General features: G+C 50.5%; 1 protein-coding gene across 5 annotated transcripts in view; it reads left to right on the plus strand.

Annotated features, from left to right (window-relative positions):
- The window catches only part of col11a1a (collagen, type XI, alpha 1a), a 432,184-nt gene that overhangs the window by 255,297 nt on the left and 156,363 nt on the right, over window positions 1-20,524 (plus strand). For all 5 annotated transcript variants that reach the window (XM_059648209.1, XM_059648208.1, XM_059648211.1 and 2 more), the window contains 2 exons: window positions 5,538-5,591; window positions 5,720-5,764. In XM_059648209.1, the coding sequence (XP_059504192.1) occupies window positions 5,538-5,591; window positions 5,720-5,764 (99 nt within the window). The remainder of the gene's footprint in view (window positions 1-5,537; window positions 5,592-5,719; window positions 5,765-20,524) is intronic.

Consider the following 20,524-nt stretch of genomic DNA (forward strand, 5'->3'; position numbering starts at 1 on the left):
AGGGAGGAGGTGTGGGGGCAAGTGTAGCACATCCTGCGGTTGCAGGGGAAGGTGCCAGGTGTGGTGGGGTTGGAGGGGATTGTGGAGCGAACAAGGGAGTCTTGTACAGAGTGGTCTCTCTGGAAGGTAGACAAGGGTGGGGATGGAAAAATGTCTTGGGTGGTGGGGTCGGATTGTAGATGGTGGAAATGTCGGAGGATGATGCGTTGTATCCGGAGGTTGGTGGGGTGGTGCGTGAGAACAAGGAGGATCCTCTTGGGGCGGTTGTGGCAGGGGCGGGGTGTGAGGGATGTGTTGCGGGAAATGCGGGACATGCAGTCAAGGGTGTTCTCAACCACTGCGGGGGGAAAGTTGCAGTCCTTGAAGAGCGTGTACATCTGGGATGTGCGGGAGTGGAATGCCTCATCCTGGGTGCAGATGCAGTGGAGGCGGAGGAATTGGGATAGGGGATGGAATTTTTGCAGGAGGGTGGGTGGGAGGAGGTGTATTCTAGGTAGCTGTGGGAGTCAGTGGGCTTGAAGTGGACATCAGTTTCTAGCTGGTTACTTGAGATGGAGACTGAGAGGTCCAGGAAGGTGAGGGATGTGTTGGAGATGGCCCAGGTGAACTTGAGGTTGGGGTGGAAGGTGTTGGTGAAGTGGATGAACTGTTTGAGCTCCTCTGGGGAGCAAGAGGCGGCGCCGATACAGTCATCAATGTAACAGAGGACGAGGTGGGGTTTGGGGCCTGTGTAGATGTGGAAGAGGGACTGTTCCACGTAACCTACAAAGAGGTAGGCATAGCTGGGGCCCATGCGGGTGCCCATGGCCACCCCCTTTGTCTGTAGGAAGTGGGAGGAATCGAAAGAGACGTTGTTGAGGGTGAGGACGAGTTTGGCTAGGCAGATGAGGGTGTCGGTGGAGGGGTATTGGTCGGGCCTGCGGGATAGGAAGAAGCGGAGGGCCTTGAGGCTATCTGCATGAGGAATGCAGGTGTATAGGGATTGGACGTCCATGGTGAAAATGAGGTGTTGGAGGCCAGGGAATTGGAAGTTCTGGAGGAGGTGGAGAGCGTGGGTGGTGTCACGGACGTAGGTAGGGAGTTCCTGGACCAAAGGGGAGAAGATGGAGTCCAGATAGGTGGAGATGAGTTCGGTGGGGCAGGAACAGGCTGAGACAATGGGTCGACCGGGGCAGGCAGGTTTGTGGATTTTGGGAAGGAGATAGAAATGGGCCGTGCGGGGTTGGGGAACAATGAGGTTGGAGGCTGTGTGTGGGAGGTCCCCTGAGGTGATGAGGTCATGGATGGTGTTGGAGATGATGGTTTGGTGCTCGGACTGTTGAAAGTTCTTCTCTATAATTGCAATTTAGAACTTTAACTTTTAGATCAGGCCTATCCTTTTCCATAACTATTTTAAAAGTAATGGAATTATGGCCACGAGGGTCCCAAAGTCCCCCGAGACTAACATCCATCACTTGCCCTGCCTCATTTCTCAAGAGAATAACGCATTTTGCTCCACCTCTAGTCGGGCCATCTACATATTGATTTTAAAAAACATGTCCTTGAACACATTTAACAAATTCCTTATCATCCAAGCCTTAATACTATTGCAATCCCTGTCTGTGTTTGGAAGATTAAAACCATAACCAACCTACTATTCTTACAGATACCTGAGATCTCTGAACATGTTTGTTTGCCAGTTTCCCTCTGACTATTATGGGGTGTCTATAGGACCATCCCATCAAAGTGATCACCCCTCTCTTATTTCTGAGTTCTACCCATAAAGCTTTCCTGGTTGATCCCTCAGAAATGACCTCTCTAAGCACCACAGTAATGTTTCCCTTCATCAAAAATGCCACCCCCCCCAAACCCCTCGCCTCCTTTGCTATTCTTCCTGGAGCATTGAGCTACCTGTCCTGTCCCTCCATTGGCCATGTTTCTGTAATAGCTATAACCTCCCAGCCCCATGCCCCAAGTTTATCTGCCTTCCCTATCAGGCCTCTTGCTATGAAATAAATACATTTTGATTCTTCAGGGTTACCTCATTTTCTGACTTTTGTCTTTTCAAATTAACTTAGTCTCTTTAACTTCAGAACTAGCCTCAAATCTCTATGCTCACTACTATTTAGGACCCCCACATCACCCCCCGCCAGACTAGTTTAACCCGTTCGGAGGGGCTGTAGCAAATCTCCCTGCCACAAATCTGGTCCCCCTCCAGTTCAGGTGAAATCCATCCCTTTTGAACATGTCCCTCCTGCCTCAGAAGAGATCCCAGTGATCCAAAAATCTGAATCTCTTCCCACTGCACCAGCTCCTCTGCCACTGATGTATCTACCCAATCTTCTTCTTGAGTCGACCACACTGTTGTGGGTCTGGTGTTACATGTAGTCCAGACCAGGTAAGGAATGCAGATTCCATCGCTAAAGAACATGAGTGAACCAGATAGGTTTTTCCAACAAGTGATGGCAGATTCATGGTCACTGTCGCTGAGATGAGATTTCACTTGACTAATAGGTTGATTTATTGTCTCGTGTACCTGAGGACAGTGAATAGCTTTGTTTATGAGCTGTACAGGCAAATCATTGCGAGCAAGGACATATAGGATGAGAAAAAAATTGGATAGAGGCATACAAGTTACATTGCACAGCGTGCTTGTTAGGCAAGATCAAGATCAACATTAGCAAGATGGGCATTATTTGAAATTAGAGACTGCATTAACTGTTCCTGCACCTGCTGGTGCATGTGTGGGGCTTTGATGATCGCGGCAGCGAACTGTATAACTGGAGTATGCAGGTGGACGGCTGGTTTCTGTGATGGTCTGGGCCATGCATACCACCCTCTGTAGTTTCTGATAGTCCTGGGGAGAGCAGTTGCTGTACCAGGCTCTTATGTACCTGGACAGTTTGCTTTGAATGGGGCATCTGTCGGAGTTGGTGAGGCACGGAAAATTTCCTGAGCCCCCTGAGGAGGAAGAGGCGTTGTTGTGCCGTCTTCACTGTCGCATCTACTTGGAGGTTCCAGGAGAGATTGTTGCCCCACTCCAAGGAACATGACCCTCCAAACTCACTCCACCTCAGCTTGGTTCATGCAGATGGTGGAGGCACGTTCTTCCCACTCTATTCTGAAGTCAATGATCAGTTCTTTTGTGTTGCTGATGTCAACAGAGAGGTTGTTTTCATTGCACCACATCACCAAGACCCCACCTCCGTTCTGCATTCTGACTCTGCATTGTTAGGTATCCATCCCACTACGGTGGTGTCATCAAACTTCCAGATGGTCTTCAATCGGAATTTGGCAACACAGCCATGGATGAACAGGGAGTACAGCAGGGGGCTGAGGACACAATCTTGGGGGTGTCCAGTGTTGAGTGTTATTGTGGAGGAAGTGCAGTTACCTATCCTCAGTGGTTGTGGTCTGTGAGTCAGGAAGCTGAGGATCTAGTTGCAGAGGGTGGAGGTCAAGGTCACAGAGTTTTGAGATCAGTCTGAGGGGATAATGGTGCTGAAGGTGGAGCTGTAGTCAATGAGCAATTCCAGATTTATACTAATTCGACTGAAATTCCACCAGCTTCCACAGGGCAATTTAAATCCTAACCAACCTCTTCCTTCCCAGAGACTCCTATAGGCATCCCCAACCTCCCCTCTAACTCTCTCACCTTGAACCTGTGCCCCCTTGTAATTGAAACTTCAGCCCTCGGAAAAAGCCTCTGACTATCCACCCTACCAATGCTCCTCATAATTTTGCAGACCTCTATCAGGTCTCCTCTCAGCCACTATCATTCCAGTGAAAACAATCCTAGTCTCTTTAACGTTTCCTCATAATCAATGCCCTGGAGACCAGGCAACATCCTGGAGAACCTTCTCCGTGCTCTCTCCAAAGTTTCCACATCCTTCTGTAATGTGGTGACCAAAACTGCACACAATACTCCAAATGTGGCCTAACAAGGGTTTTATATCACTGCAACATGTTTTACCAACTCTTGTACTCCATGCCCCAGCCGATGAAGGCAAGCACGCCGTGTGCTTTCTTAATCACCTTGGCTACCTTGGGTAGCACTTTTAGGGAACTGTGGACCTGCACACTCAGATCCATCTGAATGTTAATGTTCTGAAGGGTTCTGCCATTTACAGTGTAATTCACACCTAAATTTGATCCTCCAAAATGCATCACCTCACATTTGTCGGGATTAAACTCCATCTGCCATTTCGGTGCCCAAGTTTCCCATCATCCATATCCTGTTGTATCCTTTCACAATCATCAGCACCATCAGCAACTCCACCAATCTTCATGTCATCGGCAAACTTAATAATCAGGCCATGCACATTTTCCTCCAGATCATTTATGTTTACTACACCAGAGGACCTAAAACTGATCCTGGGGACACCACTAGTTACTGGCCTCCATTCTGAAAAACACCGTTCCACCGCTATCCTTTGTCTCTCTCTCTCTCTCTGTCTCTCCCTCTGTCTCTCTCTCTGTCTCTTTCTCTCTCTCTCTCTCTCTCTCTCTCTGTCTCTCTCTGTCTCTCTCTCTGTCTCTCTCTCTCTCTGTCTCTCTCTCTGTCTCTCTCTCTCTCTCTGTCTCTCCCTCTGTCTCTCTCTCTCTCTCTGTCTCTCTCTGTCTCTCTCTCTCTCTCTGTCCCATATCAAATCAAACCTTTTCCTCTCTAAGTCTCACCAATCACATGGAGAAGAGGGTTTGCCAATCAGAGACAGTTTGCAGCATCATCACCTTTAAGAAAAGTTCTTTAGATAGCACCTTCCAAACCCACAACATCCAGAAGGACAAGGGGCAGCAGGTACATGGCCCCTGCAGGCTCCCCAAAAGACACTCACCACCCTGCCTTGAAAATATATCGGTGTTCCTTCAGAGTCGCTGTGTCAGAATCCTGCCATTCCCTCCCTACCGTCCATGAGGGAACCCCTTTCCTGCTGTAATTATTTCAATGTGAGCCTTGATACGAAACTTTCTTTCTCAAGAATAAAGTTATGATCCTTTTGTTTAATTTACCGTCTTGTGCATCCCTTAGAAATTAAACAAATGGTCAGTGACCAGACACAGATAGATCAAAGGGAAAAGCCCCAGACAGGGGGAGGTGAGGGGATTGTTTTACACAGTGAGTTGTTGGGATCTGGAATGTGCTTCCTGAAAGGGAGATGGGAGCAGATTCAATCATCACTTTCAAACAGGGAATTTCAGGTTTGTGGGGAAACACCCAGGGAGTGGTTAATACTAGATCAGTCTTCCAAAGAATCAGCACAGGATTGATGGGCTGAATGGCCTCAATCTGCCAAGTAGGATTTTGTGTGATTCCACTCGACCATGGTGGGCAGCACAGCAACAGTTGAGAGGTCAGTTACTCAGGAACAGCACCAGTACTTTTCTGACAATTTTGTGTGGCATGCGCTGATGAGATTCTGTTGGCAATGTCTGCTCATTCTGCTTTTGTACAAAATGTGTTTCTTGCAGCTTTTGGCAGCCTTTGGGCTGTAGCAGGTGCCTGTATTTGAGAAGGTGAGATGTGAATGTGTAACTCTGCTCTTGCTGTTTGTTTACAGGGTGAGCCAGGGGCATTGGGCCCACCTGGACCTCCTGGAGAAGATGGGGAAAGGGTGAGGCTCTGCAACTATTTATTCTCTCTTCATTACTCATCACTGAGAATCTAAGGGGATCTACTCTCTCTCCAAGCCTTTTCTGCCCCTCCAGTGAAGTATCTGCTTTCATCTTTTGTTTTCCTCAGGGTGATGATGGAGAGATCGGTCCACGAGGGTTACCTGGTGAAGCTGTAAGTTATTACTTTGAAACTATCTACAGAACAATTCTCTCTACGTGACAGAACATAGTGAGAAATAAAAGTACACAGGATCCCTGGTTTTACTCATCAAGAAATAAACAAAAACAAGAAGGACGTTAGAATAAAACTTCATAAATCCCTGGGTAGGCCTCAGTTGGCATTTTGATTTCAGGTGAAGAGTCGGTTCTGGGTTTAGTTTAGTTTAACCAAAGGAAGTTTACAGGAGGAAGGAGTTTGAGTGCAGGAGAAACTAAAATCTAGTGATCATAATTCAGTTAGAATTAGCCTCATTATGGAACTGAACAAGGGAAAAATGAGAACATGTGTAGCAGAAAAGGGAGGGACTTTGTTGAAGTTTTTGCCTTGGGAGATTCATCAGGATACCGCAAAAGTATACAAATTCTATTGAAAAACCAACATTTATGTTGTATAAGAGGATAGTGCTGATTGGTTGACAAGTAGATGCTGATTGACAGGAGTGTTCACAAGGCAAATGCACCAAATAATGATGATTGACAGTTAATGGCCAGATTTTGTGTTGATTTTAAAGCAGGCAGCTTGATTGTAATTGGTCAATCACCGCCCTCAACACCAAGGAGAGTTTAAACCAGTGTGGCAGTGCCGGAACCAGAGCAGTAGGTCAGCTTGTAGGGAGAGAGGGGAGAAGTTAAGTCAAGTGAGTTTAACAGGAAGAAATGTATTTATTTCAGTACAAGGAATATTACAAGTAAGGCAGATGAGCTTAGAGCCTGGATATGGACATGGCACGCCAATGTTGTAGTCATTGCAGAAACGTGGTTGAGAGAAAGGCAGGACTAGAAGCTCAGCATTCCAGGGTTTAAATGTTTCAGGTGAGATAGAGAAGGATGTGAAATGGTGGAGGAGTTGTGTTCCTAGTTATGAAAAATGTCACAGCCACACTAAGAGAGGATATCATGGAGTGAGACCATGTGGCTTGAGCTCAGGAATAAGAAAGGTGCAATCACTATATAATAGGCCTCCCAATAGCCAGTGGGCGATAAGGAGGTACATGTGAAGGCAGGTCATGGAAACATGTAAAAATTACAGGGTTTTTGTAGTGGGTGATATTAACTTGTCTAATAAGGACTTGGCCTCCCTTCGTGTCAGGGGATGGGCTGGGGCAAAATTTGTTAGATACACCCAGGAGAGTTTCTTGAAATAGTATGTAGATCATCCAGCAAGGGAAGGGGCTACCTCACACCTTGTATTGAGGAAAGAGCTGAGCTGGGCAATCGAAGTTTCATTAAAGAAGCATTTTTGGGAACAGTGATCATAATTCTATAAGTTTTAAAATATTGCAGAAAAGGATGAGACTGGTCCCCAGGTGGAAGGGCTAAACTGGAAGAAGGTTAATTATATCAGTGTGAGGTGGGAAATGGGAAATTTAGATTTGGGCTGTTTCAGGGTAAATCCACACATGCCACGTGGGAGCGTTTGTAAAGGCCAGTAGAGCAGAGTTTGGGAGCAGCATGTGGCTGTGAGGATGAGAGGTAAGGAAAGCATGATTCTTAGCCAATGTGACATGAGATCTTGAAAGTCTGGTTAAAAAGAAAAACAAAGAAATCCAGCTAAGGCCCTGGAGGAAGAAAGCTGAACAAGGAATTAGGTGCACTTAACAGGAATGTTCTTGGCAAGTGGGATTAAGAAGAATCCCAGAGCATTTTAGACACATACTAGGAGGAAGTGGTAACCAGGGAAAGGGTACGTTCAGTCAAGGACAAAGGAGGGAATTTATATTAGGAGCTGGAAGAAATGTGTGAGGTTCTTGGTGAGAATTTCATATTAGTATTTACCAAGGAGAAAGGCATGGATGATGGTAAAATTAGGGAGAGGCATGTTGATATTCTAGGGCATGTCAATATTAAGAAGCAGGAGGTGTTGGGTATTTTGAAAAGCATTTGGGTAAATCACCAGGGTCTGATAGTATCCATCCCAGGATAGAGAAGGAGGCAAGAGAAGAGATCGCTGAGGCTTTGAGAGAGATCCTTGTATCCTCTTTAGCTATGGGCAAGATCCCAGAACACTGCAGAGTATCTGCTCTTTTGTTGAAGGCGGACAATAGGGATAATCCAGGAAATTATAGGCCAGTGAGCCGAATATCATTGGCCAGGAAATTATTGGAGAAGATTCTTGGGGACACGGTTTACTTACATTTGGAGAAGAATAAACCTAATATGGATAGTCAGCATGGCTTTATGTGGAAGGAGGTCTTAACTCATAAAAATGTTTGACTTATTGAGGAAGTGATGAAGGTTTTGATGAGCATAGGGCTGTGGATGTTGTCTACACCAATAAAAAAACAGAAGAGCTGTGGATGCTGTAAATTAGGAACAAAAACGAAGTCCCTGGAATAGCTCAGCAGGTCTGGCAGCATCTGTGGAGGAGAAAACAGAGTTAATGTTTCTGGTCCGGTGACCCTTCCTCAGAAGGGCCTTCATGGCAGGCTGGTCCAGAAGATTAAATCACATGAGATCCATGGAGAGTTAGTCAATTGGCTTGGCCAGAGATGACTGGGTGTAATTGTGGAGGGGTGTTCTTCTGACTGGGAATCTGTGATCATGGTGTTCTTGTACTTTAATTCATTCATGGGATGAGGGCATCTCTGGCCAGGCCGCATTTATTGTCCATCCCTAATTGCCCAGGGGGCAGTTCAGGTTCAACCACATTGCTGTGGGTCTGGAGTCACATGTAGACCAAAACAGGTAAGGATGGCAGATTTCTTCCCAAAAGGATATTAGTGAACCAGATGGGCTTTTCTGACAATCGACAATGGATTCACGGCCATCGTGAGACCCTTAATTCCAGGAACCAGTGCAGTTGCTTATAATATATGTAACTGTTCTGAATGAAAGTGTAGGCAGTCTGATGAGTAAGTTTGCAGATGATATGAAAATTGGTGGAGTTGTGGAAAGCGAGGAAGGTTGTCAAAGGATACAGCAGGTTAGAGATCATTTGAGAACGTTGGGTGGAGAAATGGCAGATGGAGTTTAATCCAGACAGGTGTGAGCGGATGCTCATTTGGAGAACAAATGCAACAGGACAGTGTACAGTACATGGCAGGACTCTCAGGAATACCGAGAAGGATCTTGGGGTGAAAGTCGAAGGCTCCTGAAACTGGCAATGCAAGTGCAAAAGGAGTTAAAGAAATATACGGCATGCTTGCCCTCATCAGTCGGGGCGTCGAGGATGGAAGTGGGTAAGTCAGGTTGCAGCTGTGTAAGACTTTAGTGAGGCCACATGTGGAGTATTGTGTGCAGTTCTAGTCACCACACTATCGGAGGAATGTGGAGGCTTGGATTGGAGGGAATTAGCTCGAAGGAGAGGTTGGACAAACTTATGTTTGTTTTCACTAGAGAGTTGGAGGCTGAGGGGGATTAGTGACAGGAAGGTAAATACCTGAGGAGCGGTGACAGTGAGAGTGAACCTGGGGGTGAACAGAGAGAGTGGGGTAAATACCTGGGGAACAGGGTCAGTGAGAGAGAACCTGGGGGTGAACAGAGACAGTGGAATAAATACCTGAGGAGCGGGGTCAGTGAGAGTGAACCTGGGGATGAACAGAGACAGTGGGATAAATACCTGGGGAGCGGGGTCAGTGAGAGTGAACCTGGGGCTGATCAGTGACAGTGGGATAAATACCTGGGGAGCGGGGTCAGTGAGAGTGAACCTGGGGGTGAACAGAGACAGTGAGATAAATACCTGAGGAGTGGGGACAGTGAGAGCGAACCTGGGGATGAACAGTGACAGTGGGATAAATGCCTGCGGAGCGGGGTCAGTGAGAGTGAACCTGGGGGTGAACAGAGACAGTGGGATAAATACGTGAGGAGCAGGGTCAGTGAAACCGAACCTGGGGGTGAACAGAAACATTGGGAGAAATAACTGAGGAGCGGGGTCAGTGAGAATGAACCTGGGGGTGAACAGAGACAGTGGGGTAAATACCTGGGGAGCGGGGTCAGTGAGAGTGAACCTGGGGCTGATCAGTGACAGTGGGATAAATACCTGGGGAGCGGGGTCAGTGAGAGTGAACCTGGGGGTGAACAGAGACAGTGAGATAAATACCTGAGGAGTGGGGACAGTGAGAGCGAACCTGGGGATGAACAGTGACAGTGGGATAAATGCCTGCGGAGCGGGGTCAGTGAGAGTGAACCTGGGGGTGAACAGAGACAGTGGGATAAATACGTGAGGAGCAGGGTCAGTGAAACCGAACCTGGGGGTGAACAGAAACATTGGGAGAAATAACTGAGGAGCGGGGTCAGTGAGAATGAACCTGGGGGTGAACAGAGACAGTGGGGTAAATACCTGGGGAGCGGGGTCAGTGAGAGTGAACCTGGGGCTGAACAGTGACAGTGGGATAAATACCTGAGCAACGGGAACCGTGAGAATGAACCTGAGATTGATCAGTGACAGTGGGATAAATGCCTGCGGAGCGGGGTCAGTGAGAGTGAACCTGGGGGTGTACAGAGGCAGTGGGAAAAATACTTTTGGGTGCGGGGTCAGTGAGAGTGAACCTCGGGGTGAACAGTGACAGTGGAATAAATACCTGAGGAGCGGGGTCAGTGAGAGAAAACCTGGGGGTGAACAGATACAGTGGGACAAATGCTTGCGGAGCGGGGACAGTGAGAGTGATCCTGGGGGTGAAGAGTGACAGTGGGATAAATATCTGAGTAGCGGGATTGGTGCGAGTGAACCTGGGGGTGAACAGTGATGTGGGATAAATACGTGAGGAGTGGGGTCAGTGAGAGAGAACCTGGCGGTGAACAGAGACAGTGGGATAAATAAGTGAGGAGCGGGGTCAGTGAGAGTGAACCTGGGGGTGAACAGAGACAGTGGGATAAATACCTGGAGAGCCTGGTCAGTGAGAATGACCCTGGGGATGAACAGAGAGATGGCATAAATACCTGAGGAGCAGGGTCAGTGAGAGTGAACCTAGGGGTGAACATTGACAGTGGAATAAATACCCGTGGAGCGGTTTCACTGAAAATGAACCTGGGGGTGAACAGAGACAGTGGGATAAATGCCAGAGGATCGGGGTCAGTGAGAGTGAACCTGGGGTTGAGCAGAGCCTATGGGATAAATATCTGGTGAGCTGGGTCAGTGAGAGTGAACCTGGGGGTGAACAGAGACAGTGGGATAAATCCCTGAGGAGCAGCGTCAGTGAGAGAGAACCTGGGGGTGTACAGAGACAGTGGGCTAAATACGTGAGGAGCGGGGGTCAGTGAGAGAGAACCTGGGGGTGAACAGAGACTATGGGATAAATACCTGGAGAGCCTGGTCAGTGAGAATGACCCTGGGGATGAACAGAGAGATGGCATAAATACCTGAGGAGCGGGGTCAGTGAGAGTGAACCTGGGGGTGAACAGAACAGTGGGATCAATGCCAGAGGATCGGGGTCAGTGAGAGTGAACCTGGGGGTGTACAGAGACAGTGGGATAAATACCTGAGGAGCAGCGTCAGTGAGAGAGAACCTGGGGGTGTACAGAGACAGTGGGCTAAATACGTGAGGAGCGGGGATCAGTGAGAGAGAACCTGGGGGTGAACAGAGACAGTGGGATAAATACGTGAGGAGTGGGGTCAGTGAGAGTGAACCTGGGGGTGAACAGAGACAGTGGGATAAATACCTGAGGAGCAGGGTCAGTGAGACCGAACCTGGGGATGAACAGAGACAGTGGGATAAATACCTGGGGAGCGGGGTCAGTGAGAGCGAACCTGGGGGTGAACAGAGACAGTGGAATAAATACCTGAGGAGCGGGGTCAGTGAGAGTGAACCTGGGGATGAACAGAGACAGTGGGATAAATACCTGGGGAGCGGGGTCAGTGAGAGTGAACCTGGGGCTGATCAGTGACAGTGGGATAAATACCTGGGGAGCGGGGTCAGTGAGAGTGAACCTGGGGGTGAACAGAGACAGTGAGATAAATACCTGAGGAGTGGGGACAGTGAGAGTGAACCTGGGGGTGAACAGAGACAGTGGGATAAATACGTGAGGAGCAGGGTCAGTGAAACCGAACCTGGGGGTGAACAGAAACATTGGGAGAAATAACTGAGGAGCGGGGTCAGTGAGAATGAACCTGGGGGTGAACAGAGACAGTGGGGTAAATACCTGGGGAGTGGGGTCAGTGAGAGTGAACCTGGGGGTGAACAGAGACAGTGGGATAAATATCTGGGGAGCGGGTTCAGTGAGTATGAACCTGGGGGTGATCAGTGACTGTGCGATAAATACCTGGGGAGCGGGGTCAGTGAGAGTGAACCTGGGGCTGAACAGTGACAGTGGGATAAATACCTGAGCAACGGGAACCGTGAGAATGAACCTGAGATTGATCAGTGACAGTGGGATAAATGCCTGCGGAGCGGGGTCAGTGAGAGTGAACCTGGGGGTGTACAGAGGCAGTGGGAAAAATACTTTTGGGTGCGGGGTCAGTGAGAGTGAACCTCGGGGTGAACAGTGACAGTGGAATAAATACCTGAGGAGCGGGGTCAGTGAGAGAAAACCTGGGGGTGAACAGATACAGTGGGACAAATGCTTGCGGAGCAGAGACAGTGAGAGTGATCCTGGGGGTGAAGAGTGACAGTGGGATAAATATCTGAGTAGCGGGATTGGTGCGAATGAACCTGGGGGTGAACAGTGATGTGGGATAAATACGTGAGGAGTGGGGTCAGTGAGAGAGAACCTGGCGGTGAACAGAGACAGTGGGATAAATAAGTGAGGAGCGGGGTCAGTGAGAGTGAACCTGGGGGTGAACAGAGACAGTGGGATAAATACCTGGAGAGCCTGGTCAGTGAGAATGACCCTGGGGATGAACAGAGAGATGGCATAAATACCTGAGGAGCGGGGTCAGTGAGAGTGAACCTGGGGGTGTACATCGGCAGTGGGATAAATCCCTGAGGAGCGGGGTCAGTGAGAGTGAACCTGGGGGTGAACAGAGACAGTGGGATAAATGCCTGAGGAGCGGGGTCAGTGAGAGTGAACCTGGGGTTGAACAGAGACAGTGGGATAAATACCTGAGGAGCTGGGTAGTGAAAATGAACCTGGGGCTGATCAGTGACAGTGCGATAAATATCTGGGGAGCGGGGTCAGTGAGAGCGAAACTGGGGATGAACAGAGACATTGTGACAAATATCTGAGGATGGGGCGTCGGTGAGAGTGAACCTGGCGGTGAACAGAGACAGTGGGATAAATAAGTGAGGAGCGGGGTAGTGAGAGTGAACCTGGGGGTGAACAGAGACAGTGGGATAAATACCTGGAGAGCCTGGTCAGTGAGAATGACCCTGGGGATGAACAGAGACAGTGGGATAAATACCTGAGGAGCAGGGTCAGTGAGAGTGAACCTGGGGGTGAACAGAACAGTGGGATAAATGCCTGAGGAGCAGGGTCAGTGAGAGTGAACCTGGGGGTGAACAGAGTCAGAGGGATAAATACCTGAGCAGCGGGGTCAGTGAGAGTGAACCTGGGGGTGAACAATGACAGTGGAATAAATACCCGTGGAGCGGTTTCACTGAAAATGAACCTGGGGGTGAACAGAGACAGTGGGATAAATGCCAGAGGATCGGGGTCAGTGAGAGTGAACCTGGGGGTGAGCAGAGCCTATGGGATAAATATCTGGTGAGCTGGGTCAGTGAGAGTGAACCTGGGGGTGTACAGAGGCAGTGGGATAAATCCCTGAGGAGCGGGGACAGTGAGAGCGAACCTGGGGGTGTACAGTGACATGGGATAATTACCTGAGGAGCGGGGTCAGTGAGAGCGAACCTGGGGATGAACAGTGACATGGGATAAATACCTATAGAGCCTGGTCAGTGAGAATGACCCTGGGGATGAACAGAGAGATGGCATAAATACCTGAGGAGCAGGGTCAGTGAGAGTGAACCTGGGGGTGAACAGAACAGTGGGATAAATGCCAGAGGATCGGGGTCAGTGAGAGTGAACCTGGGGGTGAGCAGAGACTATGGGATAAATACCTGGTGAGCTGGGTCAGTGAGAGTGAACCTGGGGGTGAACAGAGACAGTGGGATAAATACGTGAGGAGCAGCGTCAGTGAGAGAGAACCTGGGGTTGTACAGAGACAGTGGGCTAAATACGTGAGGAGCGGGGGTCAGTGAGAGAGAACCTGGGGGTGAACAGAGACAGTGGGATAAATACGTGAGGAGTGGGGTCAGTGAGAGTGAACCTGGGGGTGAAAAGTGACAGTGGGGTAAATACCTGGGGAGCGGGGTCAGTGAGAGAGAACCTGGGGTGAAAAGTGACAGTGGGATAAATATCTGAGGAGCGGGGCCGGTGAGAGCGAACATGGGGGCGAATGGAGAAGTGGGATAAATACCTGAGGAGCGGGGTCAGTGAGACAGAACGTGGGGGTGAACTGAGACAGTGGGATAAATACCTAGGGAGCGGGGTCAGTGAGAGAGAACCTGGGGGTGAACAGAGACAGTGGGATAAATACCTAGGGAGCGGGGTCAGTGAGAGTGAACCTGGGGGTGTACAGAGGCAGTGGGAAAAATACTTTTGGGTGCGGGGTCAGTGAGAGTGAACCTCGGGGTGAACAGTGACAGTGGAATAAATACCTGAGGAGCGGGGTCAGTGAGAGAAAACCTGGGGGTGAACAGATACAGTGGGACAAATGCTTGCGGAGCGGAGACAGTGAGAGTGATCCTGGGGGTGAAGAGTGACAGTGGGATAAATATCTGAGTAGCGGGATTGGTGCGAATGAACCTGGGGGTGAACAGTGATGTGGGATAAATACGTGAGGAGTGGGGTCAGTGAGAGAGAACCTGGCGGTGAACAGAGACAGTGGGATAAATAAGTGAGGAGCGGGGTCAGTGAGAGTGAACCTGGGGGTGAACAGAGACTATGGGATAAATACCTGGAGAGCCTGGTCAGTGAGAATGACCCTGGGGATGAACAGAGAGATGGCATAAATACCTGAGGAGCAGGGTCAGTGAGAGTGAACCTGGGGGTGAACAGAGACAGTGGGATAAATGCCTGAGGAGCGGGGTCAGTGAGAGTGAACCTGGGGTTGAACAGAGACAGTGGGATAAATACCTGAGGAGCTGGGTAGTGAAAATGAACCTGGGGCTGATCAGTGACAGTGCGATAAATATCTGGGGAGCGGGGTCAGTGAGAGCGAAACTGGGGATGAACAGAGACATTGTGACAAATATCTGAGGATGGGGCGTCGGTGAGAGTGAACCTGGCGGTGAACAGAGACAGTGGGATAAATAAGTGAGGAGCGGGGTAGTGAGAGTGAACCTGGGGGTGAACAGAGACAGTGGGATAAATACCTGGAGAGCCTGGTCAGTGAGAATGACCCTGGGGATGAACAGAGAGATGGCATAAATACCTGAGGAGCAGGGTCAGTGAGAGTGAACCTGGGGGTGAACAGAACAGTGGGATAAATGCCTGAGGAGCAGGGTCAGTGAGAGTGAACCTGGGGGTGAACAGAGTCAGAGGGATAAATACCTGAGCAGCGGGGTCAGTGAGAGTGAACCTGGGGGTGAACAATGACAGTGGAATAAATACCCGTGGAGCGGTTTCACTGAAAATGAACCTGGGGGTGAACAGAGACAGTGGGATAAATGCCAGAGGATCGGGGTCAGTGAGAGTGCACCTGGGGGTGTACAGAGGCAGTGGGATAAATACGTGAGGAGCGGGGACAGTGAGAGCGAACCTGGGGGTGAACAGTGACATGGGATAATTACCTGAGGAGCGGGGTCAGTGAGAGCGAACCTGGGGATGAACAGTGACATGGGATAAATACCTGGAGAGCCTGGTCAGTGAGAATGACCCTGGGGATGAACAGAGAGATGGCATAAATACCTGAGGAGCAGGGTCAGTGAGAGTGAACCTGGGGGTGAACAGAACAGTGGGATAAATGCCAGAGGATCGGGGTCAGTGAGAGTGAACCTGGGGGTGAGCAGAGACTATGGGATAAATACCTGGTGAGCTGGGTCAGTGAGAGTGAACCTGGGGGTGAACAGAGACAGTGGGATAAATACGTGAGGAGCAGCGTCAGTGAGAGAGAACCTGGGGTTGTACAGAGACAGTGGGCTAAATACGTGAGGAGCGGGGGTCAGTGAGAGAGAACCTGGGGGTGAACAGAGACAGTGGGATAAATACGTGAGGAGTGGGGTCAGTGAGAGTGAACCTGGGGGTGAAAAGTGACAGTGGGGTAAATACCTGGGGAGCGGGGTCAGTGAGAGAGAACCTGGGGTGAAAAGTGACAGTGGGATAAATATCTGAGGAGCGGGGCTGGTGAGAGCGAACATGGGGGCGAATGGAGAAGTGGGATAAATACCTGAGGAGCGGGGTCAGTGAGACAGAACGTGGGGGTGAACTGAGACAGTGGGATAAATACCTAGGGAGCGGGGTCAGTGAGAGAGAACCTGGGGGTGAACAGAGACAGTGGGATAAATAGCTAGGGAGCGGGGTCAGTGAGAGTGAACCTGGGGGTGTACAGAGGCAGTGGGAAAAATACTTTTGGGTGCGGGGTCAGTGAGAGTGAACCTCGGGGTGAACAGTGACAGTGGAATAAATACCTGAGGAGCGGGGTCAGTGAGAGAAAACCTGGGGGTGAACAGATACAGTGGGACAAATGCTTGCGGAGCGGAGACAGTGAGAGTGATCCTGGGGGTGAAGAGTGACAGTGGGATAAATATCTGAGTAGCGGGATTGGTGCGAATGAACCTGGGGGTGAACAGTGATGTGGGATAAATACGTGAGGAGTGGGGTCAGTGAGAGAGAACCTGGCGGTGAACAGAGACAGTGGGATAAATAAGTGAGGAGCGGGGTCAGTGAGAGTGAACCTGGGGGTGAACAGAGACTATGGGATAAATACCTGGAGAGCCTGGTCAGTGAGAATGACCCTGGGGATGAACAGAGAGATGGCATAAATACCTGAGGAGCAGGGTCAGTGAGAGTGCACCTGGGGGTGTACATCGGCAGTGGGATAAATCCCTGAGGAGCGGGGACAGTGAGAGCGAACCTTGGGGTGAACAGTGACATGGGATAATTACCTGAGGAGCGGGGTCAGTGAGAGCGAACCTGGGGGTGAACGGAGACATGGGATAATTACCTGAGGAGCGGGGTCAGTGAGAGCGAACCTGGGGGTGAACAGAGACAGTGGGATAAATGCCTGAGGAGCGGGGTCAGTGAGAGTGAACCTGGGGGTGAACAGAGACAGTGGGATAAATGCCTGAGGAGCGGGGTCAGTGAGAGTGAACCTGGGGTTGAACAGAGACAGTGGGATAAATACCTGAGGAGCTGGGTAGTGAAAATGAACCTGGGGCTGATCAGTGACAGTGCGATAAATATCTGGGGAGCGGGGTCAGTGAGAGCGAAACTGGGGATGAACAGAGACATTGTGACAAATATCTGAGGATGGGGCGTCGGTGAGAGTGAACCTGGCGGTGAACAGAGACAGTGGGATAAATAAGTGAGGAGCGGGGTAGTGAGAGTGAACCTGGGGGTGAACAGAGACAGTGGGATAAATACCTGGAGAGCCTGGTCAGTGAGAATGACCCTGGGGATGAACAGAGAGATGGCATAAATACCTGAGGAGCAGGGTCAGTGAGAGTGAACCTGGGGGTGAACAGAACAGTGGGATAAATGCCTGAGGAGCAGGGTCAGTGAGAGTGAACCTGGGGGTGAACAGAGTCAGAGGGATAAATACCTGAGCAGCGGGGTCAGTGAGAGTGAACCTGGGGGTGAACAATGACAGTGGAATAAATACCCGTGGAGCGGTTTCACTGAAAATGAACCTGGGGGTGAACAGAGACAGTGGGATAAATGCCAGAGGATCGGGGTCAGTGAGAGTGAACCTGGGGGTGAGCAGAGCCTATGGGATAAATATCTGGTGAGCTGGGTCAGTGAGAGTGAACCTGGGGGTGAACAGAGACAGTGGGATAAATACGTGAGGAGCAGCGTCAGTGAGAGAGAACCTGGGGTTGTACAGAGACAGTGGGCTAAATACGTGAGGAGCGGGGGTCAGTGAGAGAGAACCTGGGGGTGAACAGAGACAGTGGGATAAATACGTGAGGAGTGGGGTCAGTGAGAGTGAACCTGGGGGTGAAAAGTGACAGTGGGGTAAATACCTGGGGAGCGGGGTCAGTGAGAGAGAACCTGGGGTGAAAAGTGACAGTGGGATAAATATCTGAGGAGCGGGGCCGGTGAGAGCGAACATGGGGGCGAATGGAGAAGTGGGATAAATACCTGAGGAGCGGGGTCAGTGAGACAGAACGTGGGGGTGAACTGAGACAGTGGGATAAATACCTAGGGAGCGGGGTCAGTGAGAGAGAACCTGGGGGTGAACAGAGACAGTGGGATAAATACCTAGGGAGCGGGGTCAGTGAGAGTGAACCTGGGGGTGTACAGAGGCAGTGGGAAAAATACTTTTGGGTGCGGGGTCAGTGAGAGTGAACCTCGGGGTGAACAGTGACAGTGGAATAAATACCTGAGGAGCGGGGTCAGTGAGAGAAAACCTGAGGGTGAACAGATACAGTGGGACAAATGCTTGCGGAGCGGAGACAGTGAGAGTGATCCTGGGGGTGAAGAGTGACAGTGGGATAAATATCTGAGTAGCGGGATTGGTGCGAATGAACCTGGGGGTGAACAGTGATGTGGGATAAATACGTGAGGAGTGGGGTCAGTGAGAGAGAACCTGGCGGTGAACAGAGACAGTGGGATAAATAAGTGAGGAGCGGGGTCAGTGAGAGTGAACCTGGGGGTGAACAGAGACAGTGGGATAAATACCTGGAGAGCCTGGTCAGTGAGAATGACCCTGGGGATGAACAGAGAGATGGCATAAATACCTGAGGAGCAGGGTCCGTGAGAGTGAACCTGGGGGTGTACATCGGCAGTGGGATAAATCCCTGAGGAGCGGGGACAGTGAGAGCGAACCTTGGGGTGAACAGTGACATGGGATAATTACCTGAGGAGCGGGGTCAGTGAGAGCGAAGCTGGTGGTGAACAGTGACATGGGATAAATACCTGGGGAGCGGGGTCAGTGAGAGCGAACCTGGGGGTGAACGGAGACATGGGATAATTACCTGAGGAGCGGGGTCAGTGAGAGTGAACCTGGGGGTGAACAGTGACATGGGATAATTACCTGAGGAGCGGGGTCAGTGAGAGCGAACCTGGGGGTGAACGGAGACATGGGATAATTACCTGAGGAGCGGGGTCAGTGAGAGTGAACCTGGGGGTGAACAGTGACATGGGATAATTACCTGAGGAGCGGGGTCAGTGAGAGCGAACCTGGGGGTGAACGGAGACATGGGATAATTACCTGAGGAGCGGGGTCAGTGAGAGCGAACCTGGGGGTGAACAGTGACAGTGGGATAAATGCCTGAGGAGCGGGGTCAGTGAGAGTGAACCTGGGGGTGAACAGAGACAGTGGGACAAATGCCTGAGGAGCGGGGTCAGTGAGAGTGAACCTGGGGGTGAACAGAGACAGTGGGATAAATAAGTGAGGAGCGGGGTAGTGAGAGTGAACCTGGGGGTGAACAGAGACAGTGGGATAAATACCTGAAGAGCCTGGTCAGTGAGAATGACCCTGGGGATGAACAGAGAGATGGCATAAATACCTGAGGAGCAGGGTCAGTGAGAGTGAACCTGGGGGTGAACAGAACAGTGGGATAAATGCCTGAGGAGCAGGGTCAGTGAGAGTGAACCTGGGGGTGAGCAGAGTCAGAGGGATAAATACCTGAGCAGCGGGGTCAGTGAGAGTGAACCTGGGGGTGAACAATGACAGTGGAATAAATACCCGTGGAGCGGTTTCACTGAAAATGAACCTGGGGGTGAACAGAGACAGTGGGATAAATGCCAGAGGATCGGGGTCAGTGAGAGTGAACCTGGGGGTGAGCAGAGCCTATGGGATAAATATCTGGTGAGCTGGGTCAGTGAGAGTGAACCTGGGGGTGAACAGAGACAGTGGGATAAATCCCTGAGGAGCGGGGACAGTGAGAGCGAACCTGGGGGTGAACAGTGACATGGGATAATTACCTGAGGAGCGGGGTCAGTGAGAGCGAACCTGGGGATGAACAGTGACATGGGATAAATACCTGGAGAGCCTGGTCAGTGAGAATGACCCTGGGGATGAACAGAGAGATGGCATAAATACCTGAGGAGCAGGGTCAGTGAGAGTGAACCTGGGGGTGAACAGAACAGTGGGATAAATGCCAGAGGATCGGGGTCAGTGAGAGTGAACCTGGGGGTGAGCAGAGACTATGGGATAAATACCTGGTGAGCTGGGTCAGTGAGAGTGAACCTGGGGGTGAACAGAGACAGTGGGATAAATACGTGAGGAGCAGCGTCAGTGAGAGAGAACCTGGGGTTGTACAGAGACAGTGGGCTAAATACGTGAGGAGCGGGGGTCAGTGAGAGAGAACCTGGGGGTGAACAGAGACAGTGGGATAAATACGTGAGGAGTGGGGTCAGTGAGAGTGAACCTGGGGGTGAAAAGTGACAGTGGGGTAAATACCTGGGGAGCGGGGTCAGTGAGAGAGAACCTGGGGTGAAAAGTGACAGTGGGATAAATATCTGAGGAGCGGGGCCGGTGAGAGCGAACATGGGGGCGAATGGAGAAGTGGGATAAATACCTGAGGAGCGGGGTCAGTGAGACAGAACGTGGGGGTGAACTGAGACAGTGGGATAAATACCTAGGGAGCGGGGTCAGTGAGAGAGAACCTGGGGGTGAACAGAGACAGTGGGATAAATACCTAGGGAGCGGGGTCAATGAGAGCGAACCTGGGGG

Source organism: Stegostoma tigrinum, chromosome 8, assembly GCF_030684315.1.
Source record: "Stegostoma tigrinum isolate sSteTig4 chromosome 8, sSteTig4.hap1, whole genome shotgun sequence".
Taxonomy (NCBI): domain Eukaryota; kingdom Metazoa; phylum Chordata; class Chondrichthyes; order Orectolobiformes; family Stegostomatidae; genus Stegostoma; species Stegostoma tigrinum.